Source organism: Amphiprion ocellaris, chromosome 19, assembly GCF_022539595.1.
Source record: "Amphiprion ocellaris isolate individual 3 ecotype Okinawa chromosome 19, ASM2253959v1, whole genome shotgun sequence".
Lineage (NCBI taxonomy): Eukaryota > Metazoa > Chordata > Actinopteri > Pomacentridae > Amphiprion > Amphiprion ocellaris.
In genome coordinates this window covers 11,970,309-11,984,178 of record NC_072784.1, presented here as the reverse complement: position 1 = coordinate 11,984,178, position 13,870 = coordinate 11,970,309, and the positions used below count along the sequence as shown (strand labels likewise).

Genomic DNA, 13,870 nt, shown 5'->3' with positions numbered 1-13,870 from the left:
TCAGTCATTTAAGTTGTGGGTCGATACTGAAGCTGCTGATGTCAATTCAACACTGTGGCATGTTCGCACTGTAAAAAAAAAAAAAAAAGTTTTTAAACTGTTTTTTTTTTTACTGTAATTTTTTTTCAACAATGTACTATTATTTCAGATTTTCCCTGCTTTGTTAAATCACAGATAAATCACAGAAATATGTGTTAATTTACACATTAACTGTAAAAATTTTAGGTTACAAATGGTAACTCGTATTTGTTACTGTATTTAAATCAGCTAAAAAATATGACAGAATTTCTTTTCAAAATCATAGAAAACAGGGAATTAATTTACTTGCGAATCATAAAAGAAACAGGATAATGTCCACATCCAAAATCTGTATTTTTTACAAATAGTAATTAGTTCTTTGTACATCATTTAACTGTGAAATTCAACAAATTAGAATTTATGTTAATCGGCCAAAAAATGTTTTATAGGTATTATTCATTATTTGAAAGGGAAATTATGTAACTAACTGTTATTTTTTGCTGATTTTAGCTGTATCATTAGATTACAGATGATATCTAACAAAATCACTGAAAGTAAAAATCTATTTACACTTTTACTCTATGAAAAAAACCAATACAATTGTCCACACCATTATATATAGTTTTTTGTTCTTTTACAACATTTGACTGTCAAATTACTTCTTTTTTTCACTATATTAAGCTAAAATCTACTTATTTTACAGAAATTACAACATGTTTACTGTATTTAAATCAAGAACAATATGTTTTTAACAGCCATTTGCCATGTGTTGAAAAGAAAAATTATATATATTGCAGATTTACAACAGTACTGATCTGTTATTGTTCAGATTGTCCTTGTTTTGTTAAATTACACATGATATCTGGTAAAGTCACAGAAAAAAAATGACACATTGACTGTAAATGAAAAACAACACTTTAAAAAAAATCAGTAATTTTATTTCAGAGTTTGACCATGAAATTACAATGTTTTTACTCATTTAAATCAGCAAAAAATAACAAAAAACAACAGCATTATTTTTGCCGGTATTTGCGCTAATTTTTGGCTTTTTTACCTTTTTTTTCCACAGCTGTTTTGTAACAGATTTAGTTTTTACAGTGTATATGTGTTCACTCAGTGCAAACCTGTGGCTCAATCAATAGGCCCTTCAGAATAAAAGCCCAGAGGAGCGGCTGCTGATGGATGATAAGACTGTGTAAACTCCTGTTTCATCCCCTGTAAAGAAAGCAGCGTTTACTCTCTGTGGGCGTCTTTAAAGAGAGAAGCTTTATCTCGTTTCACCGTCGGCCAAATGCACGAGAAGCTGTTAAATAAAAGAAACATGCAGGTTTGCTCTGTGGTTAATGTGCTTCCTTATGAGGTGATATTGTATTTCATGACTCAGCCTCGGCGGTGGTGTTCCTGGATATTGGCTGAGCTGTCCTCGGGGTGTGCTGGACGTTCTGTTATTGCTTCTTGCTTATCTTCTGTTTATTCTTTATTTCTGCAGCTGCAGAGGCTGAAGCGCTCGCTGTCCTTTAAGACGATGATGCGCAGTAAGAGCGTGGAGAACTTCTTCCAGAGGTCCTACAGCGACGCCCGGCTGCCTCCAGACTTCATCACCGACCCGCCGCCTCCGTCCCCTCCTCTGCTGCCCGGTTCTCCCGTCGTCGGAGAACGTTCTCCGTCCATCTCGCCGTCCCTCAGCCCCAACCCGTCCATCGCCTCCCACTCTCCGTCCCTCAGTCTGTCCCCGTCACTGCCCTCCAAACCGGCCCGGCCTCAGGTCAACCACTGCTTCCAGGACCACGTGTTCAGGAAGCCCACCAACTGCCAGCACTGCAAGCACATGATAGTGGGTAAGGTTCTCCAGGTTCTCCAGGTTCTCCCAGGGTTTAAGTTTGCAGGAAACATTCCCGAAACATTGGCTAGCATTGCCTACAAGTTCTATATTATATAAGTTTTAATCTAATGCTCACAGAGCATTTTTATGAGGTGAACTAAGACTTTCAGCTGCAACATTCAGAGGTTGTTTGGAGAACGTTATCGAGAACACATGAGAGCAAAGAAAAATGTTCTCAAACCAACATCCACAAAGTGTTTTAAAGATGTTATCAAGACCTCAGATGACAGAAAGACCTTTATAGGCCGTTCCTGTAGGGTAATATGTTAAAGACAGAACATTTAGCCTCATTGTTGAGGGAACCTGCAATAGAATGTTCTGCTATGAAACATTTCTCCAATAAAAACAAAGCAAGGATGTTCTCCATGCAACATTAGAAAATGCTTTTGAGATGTTATCAAGACCTCAGCATTTGGTCACTGCAAGCCCATGATAGTGGGCAAGGTTCTCAATGTTCTCCCAGGGTTCAAGATTAGCAGGGAACATTCCCAAAACATTGCCCACAAGTTCTCTAATATTTTAAACTAATGTACAAGGAACATTTTTGTGAGGTTTTAAGTGAATTAAGACTTTCAGCTGCAACATTCAGAGGATGTTTGGAGAACGTTATCAAGAACACAGGTTATGTTCCATGAGAACAAACGTAAAACATTCTCAAACCAACATCCACAAAATGTTATTCAGCTGTTATTAAGGAATACTTTTTATACTAAACATTTTATAATGTTCCTGTAATGTGACATGTTAAAGGTAGAACATTTAGCTTCATTGTTGATGGAACCTACAATAGAACGTTCGAGTATTAATAATTTCTCCAATGAAAACAAAGAAAGGATGTTCTCCTGGTCATATTTAGAAAAAAAACTTAGGTGTTATCAAGACCTCAGATGACAGAACGTTCTCTGTAGGATGTTCCTGTCATAGTAATAGGCCAAACTGAAGACGCATGTTGACATGTAGAACAAACCGAAAACCATTTTACAGAGAAAAAAACTGCTTTTTTAGAACAATATTAAAACCTACAACTTCTTAAATCTGTAGTTTGACAGCGAAACTAACCTGATGCCTGTATGGATAAAAGAGTGATATCAGTCTTCTGACAGAGTATCATTATGAGTATTACTTCTTTTTTAATTCATTATTTTTCAACTATTTATTCCTCAAAAATTAAAAAAAAGGAATCAACACATAGAACACTTTCCCAAGTGCACACACGTTACCAACACTATGCATACTACAGATATTTTACTGCTTACATTTTTAATTTGTTTCTAAACTTGTCTCTCAGTTACTTTGTGGGAACGCAGCCTGTGTTCAGTCCAAAGGTTCAGCCAAAAAGTCCCAGAATTTTTGTTGGATCACTCTTGATTGCCACTGAGTCACTGCTGGCTTCACATTGGTGACGAGGAGTGCAGAATTTTGTCTTTTTTACGGAATCTACTTAATGCAAATTGATTCTTTTTATTGTTTTTTTTTTTTTAAAGAATGAGACAGAGTACAGTGAGTTCCATTAAATAACCTAATTTTAAACTTAAATTTGGCTTCCTAATGTAATGGCATGGCATGGATGAGTAGTTCAAGGACCATCGGAAAGTTGAAAATCTGACGATTCTCTTTTTCTTGCTCTGATTAATCATGAAAAATTAGCATTTTTAAAAAGATGCCTTGCCTTTAAGTTCTGCTGCCAGGTTTTTTTGTCTACTCTGGGCTTCCACTTTGCACTGCTAACAGTTATTTCTCTTGTCTTTGCTACCTGTTCTGAATTTCATTGACATTCGATGATCTCAAACTCAAATCTAAACATAATAAAGTCCCTTGAAGATTCTTTCAGTGAGCTCACCTCATTGCCTGACTTATCTTCTCTCCTCCGTTTGAGCAGCATTTGATTAAAACCTGCTGCATGTCTTTGGGTGCAGATGTGTGGCTGCTGTTATCTTTAATTTGCCGCCTCTTTGAGCTAGTTGCTGCTTGTGTTTCTGCTAAATCTCCCCGCTGTCATTGTGACTGATCACAGACTCCAACCTGCTGCTCTGCGTTGTTTTTTTTCTTCTTTTTTTGCATGCGTTGTGGGTTTATTTGTGTATCGTTGTGCAGTAGAAGTGTAATCTTTTTTTTTATCCTCAGTAAAAACAGCATTTTCATTAATCCATTCAATCTGTCTGTTTCTGCTCATCGTCTCTAAGAATATTTTAAAAAGTGGCTCAAAACATGATGAACAGAGGATTTCTCGTCACAAAGCTAATTGCAACGTCTGCAGGTGAAGCTCCCCGTGTGAGGTGCGCTTGATTTCTGCAGCCTGCTGGGTTTCTTTTTCTTCCTTTTCTTGCTTCCTGGTCTGCTTTCATTCTCTGATCGCCGTTTCTTCTCTGCAGGAAACTCCAAACAAGCTCTGCGCTGTAAAACCTGCAAGATGGCGGCTCACCTGTGGTGCACCTCCGAGCTGTCGCAGCAGCTGTGTCACGGGAAGGTGAGGATAAAACCAAGAGTTTCATGTCGTCTTCATTCAGAACGCTGAACGTCTTGGTTTGGCTTTTATCTGCAATCTGTGAATGGACTGTCTCCTGAATTTGGCAGCGTCTTGAAGCATCACAGCTGTTGCGTTTTTGCTCTGATTTCAAGCTGTTTTAACGTTTGTCGTGGAAATATCACTAAACCTTGTTCCTTGGACAGAGCAGCTTCCTAGAGATGAGATTAAAGCATCTAGAAAGAAATGTGGCCACTTTTACGAGTCATAAGTCGAACAAAAAGCATCTTCAGGCTGAAATCTCTGCTTTGACTCTTGTTGTCTCACAACACTATAAGCGGCATCTGTGAACACATAAACACGTAGATTCTTTGAAAATGACTGAAGACACACCGATCAGGCATAGCATGATGACCACTAACATGTGACATGAATAACACTGATTATCTCTTCAACATGATGCCTCTTAGTGGGTTGGATATATTAGGCAGCAAGTGAACATTTGAATTATTAATTTACTTGCTGTCCACATGAAACAAATTGTTTTTTTCATCAAATGTTATTTTATAGATTTTTCCCCATTTTTTGTAAAATTACAGATATTATCTAGTAAAATCACTAAAAATATATATACATAAATATTACATGCTAACCAAAAAACAATGGAGAAAACTAAATAATGTTCACATCTATGTCTTTTACAAATAATAATTGGTTATTTTACCATGTGCGATCATAAAATTCAGTTCAATTTTTGTATTTAAATCAGAAAGAAGATGTTATTTTACAGATATTTTCCATTACTTATTAGAAAAAATATATCAAACATTCAAAATTACAAAATGCTTTTTAAGCTGTCATTTTAAAGATTTCCCTTTTTTGTTAAACTACAGATAATATCTATTAAAATTACAGAAAAAAGTATTAATTTACATTTGAATCATAAAAGAATAACCCAAAACTGTAAAAAGAAATGCCCACGTCATAAAATTATATAATGTGGCAACCGGATCACAAAACCCCGGACTGGTCGGACGTTAGAATTTCACCTGCAGATAGAGATTCATTTTCAGTGGGATAGCTGGAAGCGTTCATTTTCACACATATTGGAAGCAGCAGCAGCACCATATGTGCAGTTTCAGTTAAATCGCTGATGCATATGTTCAAAAGCAAAACAGAATGAAGTGCTGATGCTGCCAAAGCAAAGCCATTAATCACATTAGCTCCCCTTAGAGCCCCAAAAATCTCCACATTTGTAGCCAACTTGACTCTAAAATCACTTTCGCCTCAGGAGCTATTTTTGCACAGTGCAATGTTTTTTTTAGCCAGAAAAAAAATGATACAAATATTTAAAGAGAAAAAAAATAATGAAATAATTGTGAAATATTGAGTTTCAGTGCACCAGCTGTGATTTCCAATCAGCCTAACTGCATGAACATGGTTATAAAATGAGCTGTGAACATCAGAACCATGGGCTGTGTTCATCTGTATGCATTCATCATGGCTCCACATGGAAAACTGAACTGAAATGAAAAATCTGATTGCAAAGATGGAAAAAGGACACAAGAACATCAGTTGGCAACTAAAATCAGTGGAAACACAATTGCAATAGATCAGGAGGTATAGAAGGAGCCATAGTAGCACTAATCAGGGCTGCAGTGGTCGTCCTCCTAAAATGATTCCACAGACAGTGAACTACTTTCATATTCTAGCTGTGAATAACAGAAAGAAGCTTTTTTTAGACTTGGAAATAAGTGTTTTTGTCTCAACTTTCACTGTTTTGGACCTAGGGGCTATGTCTACCACCATGTCTGCATCATGGCTCCACAAGTAAAGCTAAAAGGAACTGAAAAAATCAGATTTTGAGACTTCTCAAAGATGGAAAAAGATCTGGGACGATCAACTAAAATTCAGTGGAAACTAAATTCCAGCAGTAATCAGGAGGTACAGAATGAGCCATAATACCACTAATCAGGGCTGCAGTGGTCGTCCTCCTGAAATGACTCCACAGACGGTGAACTGCTTTCACAATCTAGCTGTGAAAAACAGACAGGCAAGTGATGCAAATGTTTTTTTAAAAAAAAGTGTTTTTTGTGCACCAGAGTGTTTCAGTGTTTCAGTGTACCAGACGGCAAACGGGGAGTGATTTCAGCCACAGCTTTTGTGTTTATCCTCTAGCGTGGTGCAGAGAACATTAGCATGCAGCGAGAGCCGAGACCTTCTGAGAGCCGGTTGGAAAATTTTAAGAGCAGCGTGTCGAGGAGAGCTTGGTTTGACAGCGGTGCACAAACACTAGAGAGGAGGGAATGATGAGGGCAGCGAGAGGTAAAATATCAGCAGACCACAGACGGCTGCACTCATTAGCTCTGATCCACTGTTTCCGTCTGATGGGGACAAAGTGAGCTACTCATTTGCAAGTGGAGCCAAAGACAAACCCGATATCTGGCCCGAAACACTTACGGCGCTTAATTCAGTGTGAAATTGCAGCCGTGCAGGATCGTGTCCGAGCACGAGTGCAAGTACGACGGTCGAGTGGATTCATTCTTCATGATTAGCAGCAACGCACGAGAGAGAAAATTTGACTTCAGTTTACTGGAAATGAGTATTTTTCCTGCAGCAGGTGCTTCACACTGTAAAAAAAACAAGTCTTTTAATGGGTTTTAGCTGTAATTTTTTTACAATTTTGTGCTTATTTTATTAAATTTCCCTGTTTTATTAAATTACAGATAAAAACAGGCAAAATCACTGCAAAAAATATAAATTTAAATGTTATCTTGGAAAAAACATGAAAAAAACTGTAAATGTCCACATCAAAAAAAAGTCTGTGGTTCACTTTTGCTCGATTTTTGATGTCTGACTATAAAATAACACTTTATTTACTGTATTTAAATCACAAAATGATGTTATTTTACACATATTTGCTGTTATTGAAAGAAAATTATGTATGTTAAGGAATGGAAACTGATAAATTAATTTTCTTAAACTGTGATTTTACAGATATTCCATGTTTTGTCTTGAGAAAAGTATTATTACATGTTAACTGTAAAAAAAAAATAAAATAAAAGCACAATGTCCACATCAAAAATCTGTATTTTCACAAATAGTAATTCATTCCTGTTCAATGGTTGATCTTTGGCTATATAATTCTGCATTATTTACTGTATTTAAATTATAAAATAAAGTTATTTTACAAATATTTGCCATTATTTGAAAAAAAAATTCTGTACATTAATCACCGAAAAATTGTAAATACTTATTTTACAAATTTTTTATAGGTAAAATCTTGCAAAATTACTGAAAAAATATTATGCTAGCAATAAAATATATCAGAAAAACAGACCAAAACTGTAAAAAAAAAAAAATAAAAAAAAAATCCACATTAAAAATGTTAATTTTGCAAATAACATTTTGTTCTTTTAGACTGGGTGACGTTAAAATGATATTTTTTTTACAGTATTTAATTCAGAAAAAAATGCTATTTGTCAGATATTGTCCATTGTTTGAAAGAGAAATTATGTGTATTAAGGACTGCAAAAATGTTAAATAACTTTTAAAAGTTCTATTTTACAGATTTTCCTTGTTTTGGTTAAATTATAGATAATATATACCAAAATTGAAATAAAAAAAAATTGAATTTACATGTTGACTATTAAAAAAACAGGCCAACTCTGTGTATTTTTAGTATGTATTTTTAATAAGCATTAATTTACATCAATCATCAAAGAAACAGGACAAAACTATAAATAATGTCCACATTTTTACAATGTGCGACATTAACATTACACTGTTTTTACTGTATTTAAATCAGCAAAAGTATCTTTATTAACCCTCCTGTTGTCTTCATTTATGGACACCAAAAGAATATTGTTTCTTTGTCTGAAAAAATTAAAAAATTCAGTAAAAAGCTCCCCAAATTTCGGAAAGTTTGCAAAACCTTCAGGAAGAAAATTCCAATAATTCCTTAAAAGTTTCTTTTATATATATTTCTTTTCTTTTATATATATGTGTGTGTGTGTGTGTGTGTGTGTGTGTGTGTGTGTGTGTGTGTGTGTGTGTGTGTGTGTGTGTGTATATATAAAAAAGAAGAAGAAAATTCTTGTAAATATTTTCAAAAAAGTGAGTAAAAATCTTCCAAAAAATGCAAAAAATATCCAAAATGATTGCATATGTATCAGTAAAACTTGTAATATTTTCTTTAAGAACATTCACATAAAGCAAGCAAACAAGCAAAATCCAGCGAAATTCGCTGGATTTTGGTTGATTTTTATATGAATGTTCTTAAACAAACATTTTTTTTAAACGTTTTTTTTCCACCAAAAAAAATGTTCAAAAATTTCCCAAAAATTTTGAAACGTGGACATCAGAAGTTTCACTGTGAAAATACATTTTTTTCCACATTTTTAAACTTTAAAGCGGGTCAATTTGACCCGCAGGACGACACGAGGGTTAAAGATATTTCCAGTTATTTCAACAGTTTTTACAGCTTTTAAATGTCACAGTATTCCACTGTGTTAAAAACATTTTTCTGGCACCTTTACTGCCAGCTTCCTCTGTTTTTTTCACAGGTTATTTCTTCCAGCGCTCACATGTGTCTGTTCCTGGTGCAGTAATATTCGTACGACTCCATTAACGTCCTCAGAGCCCTACAAAAAGCCATTTTCCTGTCAGTTAAGCCTCTAAACATGAAGTAATGGGAATCCTTCTCTGTGTTCTCCTCCATTAGTCTGGAGCGTTCAAGCGAAACTTCAGCTCGCCGATGCTCGTCAACGAACAATTGGCCGTCGTCAAGGAAGTTCAGCCGATCCAAGGTGAGCTGGGTGTACGCCTACACGGCCTGTTTGTGCTTTTGTTTTGTCGTGTCGGTCTTGTCTGGGCTTTAGGTTTATTTTTAGACTTCTGTGTGCGGTAATAAAACCACAACTGTCTGCTTCCCACCTGACAACCGAGGAGCATGAAGTGGAAAAAGATAAAGGGGGGAAGAACAAATTCAGCTTCTCTTGGAGGCTGACGGATGGCCTGCACCCTGAAAGTATGTGAATAAATATTTATAAGTTCGAATGTTTATGTTGTTCTCTGTCTGCGCTGTATATCCCTGGGCGGGTGGACGGTATTAACTTATTGTCAGCCGCCGCAGTTTGCATGTTTAACAGCTTCATAAACATTGAAATGCGGCCTACTTACCGGCTGTTCTGAGCCCCGAGTAGCTCTCTGTGGCCCAACATCCATCTCCAGTATACAGCAGCAGTGAGTAAACCTCTGTGCAATGTCACCTCAATGTCAAATGATTCAAAATTACGTCACCTCTCCATAACTCCACCTTTGAAAAATGAAAAACAAACACTTTATAAAGACAATGTTGCCAATTCCGTCTCCAAAAAAGGAACTCAATGCATCAAAAGTGAATAAACCTGAGTCCACTTGTTATTTCCAATCGGCTTAACTGCATGAACATGGTTAGAAAATGACCTGTGAACATCAGAACTATGAACTGCGTCAATTTGCATGCATTCATCATGGCTCCACATGGAAAATTGAACTGAAAAATCTAATTCTGAAACTTTATAAAGATGGAAAAGGTTACAGGAAAGTCAATTAAAACTCAGTGAAAACGCAGTTCCAGCCATAATCAGGAGGTACAGAATGAGCCATAGTAGCACTAATCAGGGCTGCAGTGGTCCTCCTGAAATAACTCAACAGACAGTGAACTACTTTCATAATCTAGCTGTGAAAAACAGACAGAAGCTTTTCCAGACTTGGAAATCAGAGTTTTTGTCACAACTTTCTCAGTTTTGGGCGTATAGGCTATATCTATCAGCATGTCTGCATCATGGCTCCACACGTAAAGCTAAACTGAACTGAAAAAATCTGATTGTGAGACTTTTCAAAGATGGAAAAAGATCTGGGAAGATCAACTAAAATTCAGTGGAAACTAAATTGCAGCAGTAATGAGAAGGTATAGAAGGCGCCATAATACCACTAATCAGGGCTGCAGTGATCGTCCTCTTGAAGTGACTCCACAGACAGTGAACTACTTTCACAATCCAGCTTTGAAAAAGAAATGGGAGTTTCAGACAGGATTATCAATGGAAATCTGAGTTTCTGTGAAGCTCAGACAGTGTGAAGGACAGTTAATAACATCAACCTCTATGGATGATACTCAAGAAAAAAGCCCTTGCTTACTGTTCGGAACAAAACTTTTACCATATTTGGTGTGAACCTGAATGCATCGTCCTGACAGTGAAGCACGGAGGTGGGAGTATGATGATATGGGGCTGCATGAGTGTAAAAAGTGTTGATGAGATGACATTTATAGATAGATTAACAATGAATACTGTCAGACTAGATGACTTCCAGTCTGTAGAAGCTTGAAGAAGAATTTTCCAGCATGAGAAGCATCCAAAGAACAAAATCAGACAAGAGTTTCTACAAAAGGACAAAGTGAAAACTATGTACTGGAATTTGAGTTTTATTTGGCGATCGTTATGTAGATGAGGCCCGGATAAATTAGTTCAGATGGAGTCCAGCATGTCTGGTATGAACCTGACCAGGACTACCACAGTGAATGAAGAGTCCTGACAGTGAAGCACGGAGGTCAGAGTGTGATTTTATTTGGCTTTCAGAGTGCAAAAGGTGTTGAAATTCTGTAGATAAACCAAAATACTGTCTGACAAGATGACTCCCAGTCTGCAGAAACTTGAATAGGAGAAGTATTGGGGGTGCAATAAACACCTTTGGGGTATTTTACAGAGAAAAGTAGAGCAAGACAAGCCCTCCAGCAAACAGCAGCTGAAAAAAATAGCATGTGAAGAATGACAGAACATCTCTGCAGAAATTTGAGTCTAAAATAAAGGTGAACATATAAAATATTGACAAAATAAACATTAAAATCTAAGCAGTGGAAGGTGCACTGACTCAGTTCCTACTGTATTTTTAATACGGTAGATTTAAACAGTTTGTTTTGGGTTTTCCATCAGGGGAAACATTCTTCTCTTCAACCTAAAAGTGATGCAGTTACTGTGAGGTGATGCAGTGTTGAACCATTTGAGATTTATTGCACAGTATTTTTGTTGTATATTGTATATTTCACATGGAATAAAGCTACCGGAGGCTAAGACATCAGATTCTAGACCCACCGGCCTAAAAGAACCCGAATTTGTTCTCCCCTCATCATTATTTCTGAACATTTGTGTAACTGGTTGCCTTCTGCTGAGGATAATTCCTCAATGGGAGCTTGTTCTAACGTCCCCAGTAATGCATGCCTCTGTGAATCAGGGTTAGCGCCTCACGCTGTCACTTCCTTGTACTATCCACGAATCAGAGCACTATTAACCTGCAGCTCCATCATCACCCCGAGCTGAGCGCCATGACGCCTGGGACCGAGCCAAACTCGCCGTCAGACAGCGTCATCGTGACTATTCCGACAAAAGGCTCGCTGGAACACTGAGCTAATGTTTATCGGATACCAATTCTCCTGATGTATTCACTCACGGAGGCTGTAATTTCTCCACCAAACCACCTCTCGGCAACAGTTTATTGTCTCATATTAAACCTCTTTCATGAGGCTGAGAGTGGAGCACCCTCCGGAGAGAGCAGTTAGTGGCTCCAGTCCTGCAGTGACAATTAAAACCTGATTACAGAGCAGCTGAACAAGAGTTTATGTCTCTGTTTGGATGAGAACAACAACCACATCAGGTTATACATTAGGTTAAAGCATCAAAACAGGATCTACACTGTGAAAAACCTATGTTGTTTAAGTGTTAACTTATTGCTATTTTACAGATTTTCCATGTTTTTGTTAAATCACAGATAATATCAAGTAAAATCACAGGGTACAAGTGTTAATTTACATATTAACCTTTAAAAAACAAGCAAAAACTGTTAATAATGTACACATTAAACACACACAATAATAATTTGTTCTTTTATGTTGTGTGGCCATAAAATGACCCATTTTTACTGTATTTAAATCAGCAACACTATTGTTTTTTTGCCGATATTTATCAAAATATTAAAGACCGAAAAATTTTAAATCAATTTTTAAAGTACGATGTTCTGTTTTGTTAAATTACAGATGATATCTAGTGAAATCACAGAAAACTGTTCAATTTACATGTTTTATCACATTATAATATTGTAGTATTTTTTTATGAATCTAAAATTACTCTTTTACTGAATTTAAATTGGCAAAAATATTGCTGTTACGGATATTTGCCATTATTAGAAAGAAAAATTAGGTTTATTAAAAATGAAAAATTGGTCAGATATCTAATGATTAAAATTGAAAACAAAATTCACTAAATATCTAGAGAAATTACAGGAAAAAATTATTTACACAAAAAATCTGCAAGTAGCATAAAACATTACAAATAGTAAGTTGTTCTTAAATTGTTGTACTGTATTAAAGTTAGCATCACATACATTTCTTTACAGATATTTATCATTATTTGAAATACAAATTATCTATAATAACGACCGAAAAATTTTCCCCATTTGATAAATTCTGGATAAATTCCAGTAAAATTTCAGAAAAAATGCATTATTTTTCATGTTGAATATAAAAATTACATGCCAAAACTGTAAATTGAATTGAAAATCGGAATTTTTACAAATAGTAAATTAAGCAGTTTTTACTGTACTTAAATGAGCAACAATGTAGATTATTTTACAGATATGTTATTTATAATAAAAAATGTGTATATTCAAGACTAAAAAAACTGATAAAATTGTTAGTTTACAATTTTAAAAAGTAAGGCCAAACTGTAAATAACATCGGAAGTCAGAATTTTTACAAATGTGAGACAAAATTACAAAACTTACACTGTTTACACAGTTCAAAATGGTATAAAATATATTTATTTTACAGATATTTGTTGTGATTCAAAATAAAAATCAGGTATATTAAAGACTGAAAAATTGAAAGTCGTATTTTAAACTAGTAATTTACAGATTAACCGTAACCATATTAATTTACATGTTAACTGTAAAAAAAAAAAAAAAAAAAGTGAACAAAACTGTAAGGAACATCAAAAAGCTGAATTTTTCCAAATACTATTTTGCTTTTTTACAGGGTGTGACTGTAAAATTACACTTTACTGTGTTTAAATTATCTAAAAAATAGAATTATTCTACAGATATTTGATTTTATTTTCAATGTTTTTACAGTTTTGAACATATTTTTCTCTCATCCTTGCAGTCAGATTTTCACAGATTTTTTCACAGATTTATTATTTTTTTAACAGTTTAGGTCTCACTAATGTTTACTCTGCTGGAAAAGTTCTACTGAAGATAAAGATAAATCTGAAACCACAACACATGAAGAAGTCAAAGAATTGCTCTTTTTTTCTGCTCTGAATTGAAACCCAAAGATCGATTTAATGAGTTTTTTCACCTCCACATTCTTCAACTAATCACACCGAAGAAGCTGTTTTCAGGAACAGAAGCAAAACTTCAGTGTGAAAATAATTCCGGCTTCTTACAGCCCTGCAGAAATAAAAGTCTGCCCTCGA

At 35.4% G+C, this 13,870-nt stretch overlaps 1 protein-coding gene across 1 annotated transcript in view; it reads left to right on the top strand.

The window, feature by feature from the left end:
- Positions 1 to 13,870, top strand: part of LOC111584513 (SH3 and cysteine-rich domain-containing protein 2-like) — a 40,365-nt gene that overhangs the window by 11,583 nt on the left and 14,912 nt on the right. Inside the window, exons 2-4 of the mRNA XM_023293671.3 lie at positions 1,508 to 1,856; positions 4,273 to 4,367; positions 9,088 to 9,172. Coding sequence (XP_023149439.1) covers positions 1,508 to 1,856; positions 4,273 to 4,367; positions 9,088 to 9,172 — 529 coding nt within the window. The remainder of the gene's footprint in view (positions 1 to 1,507; positions 1,857 to 4,272; positions 4,368 to 9,087; positions 9,173 to 13,870) is intronic.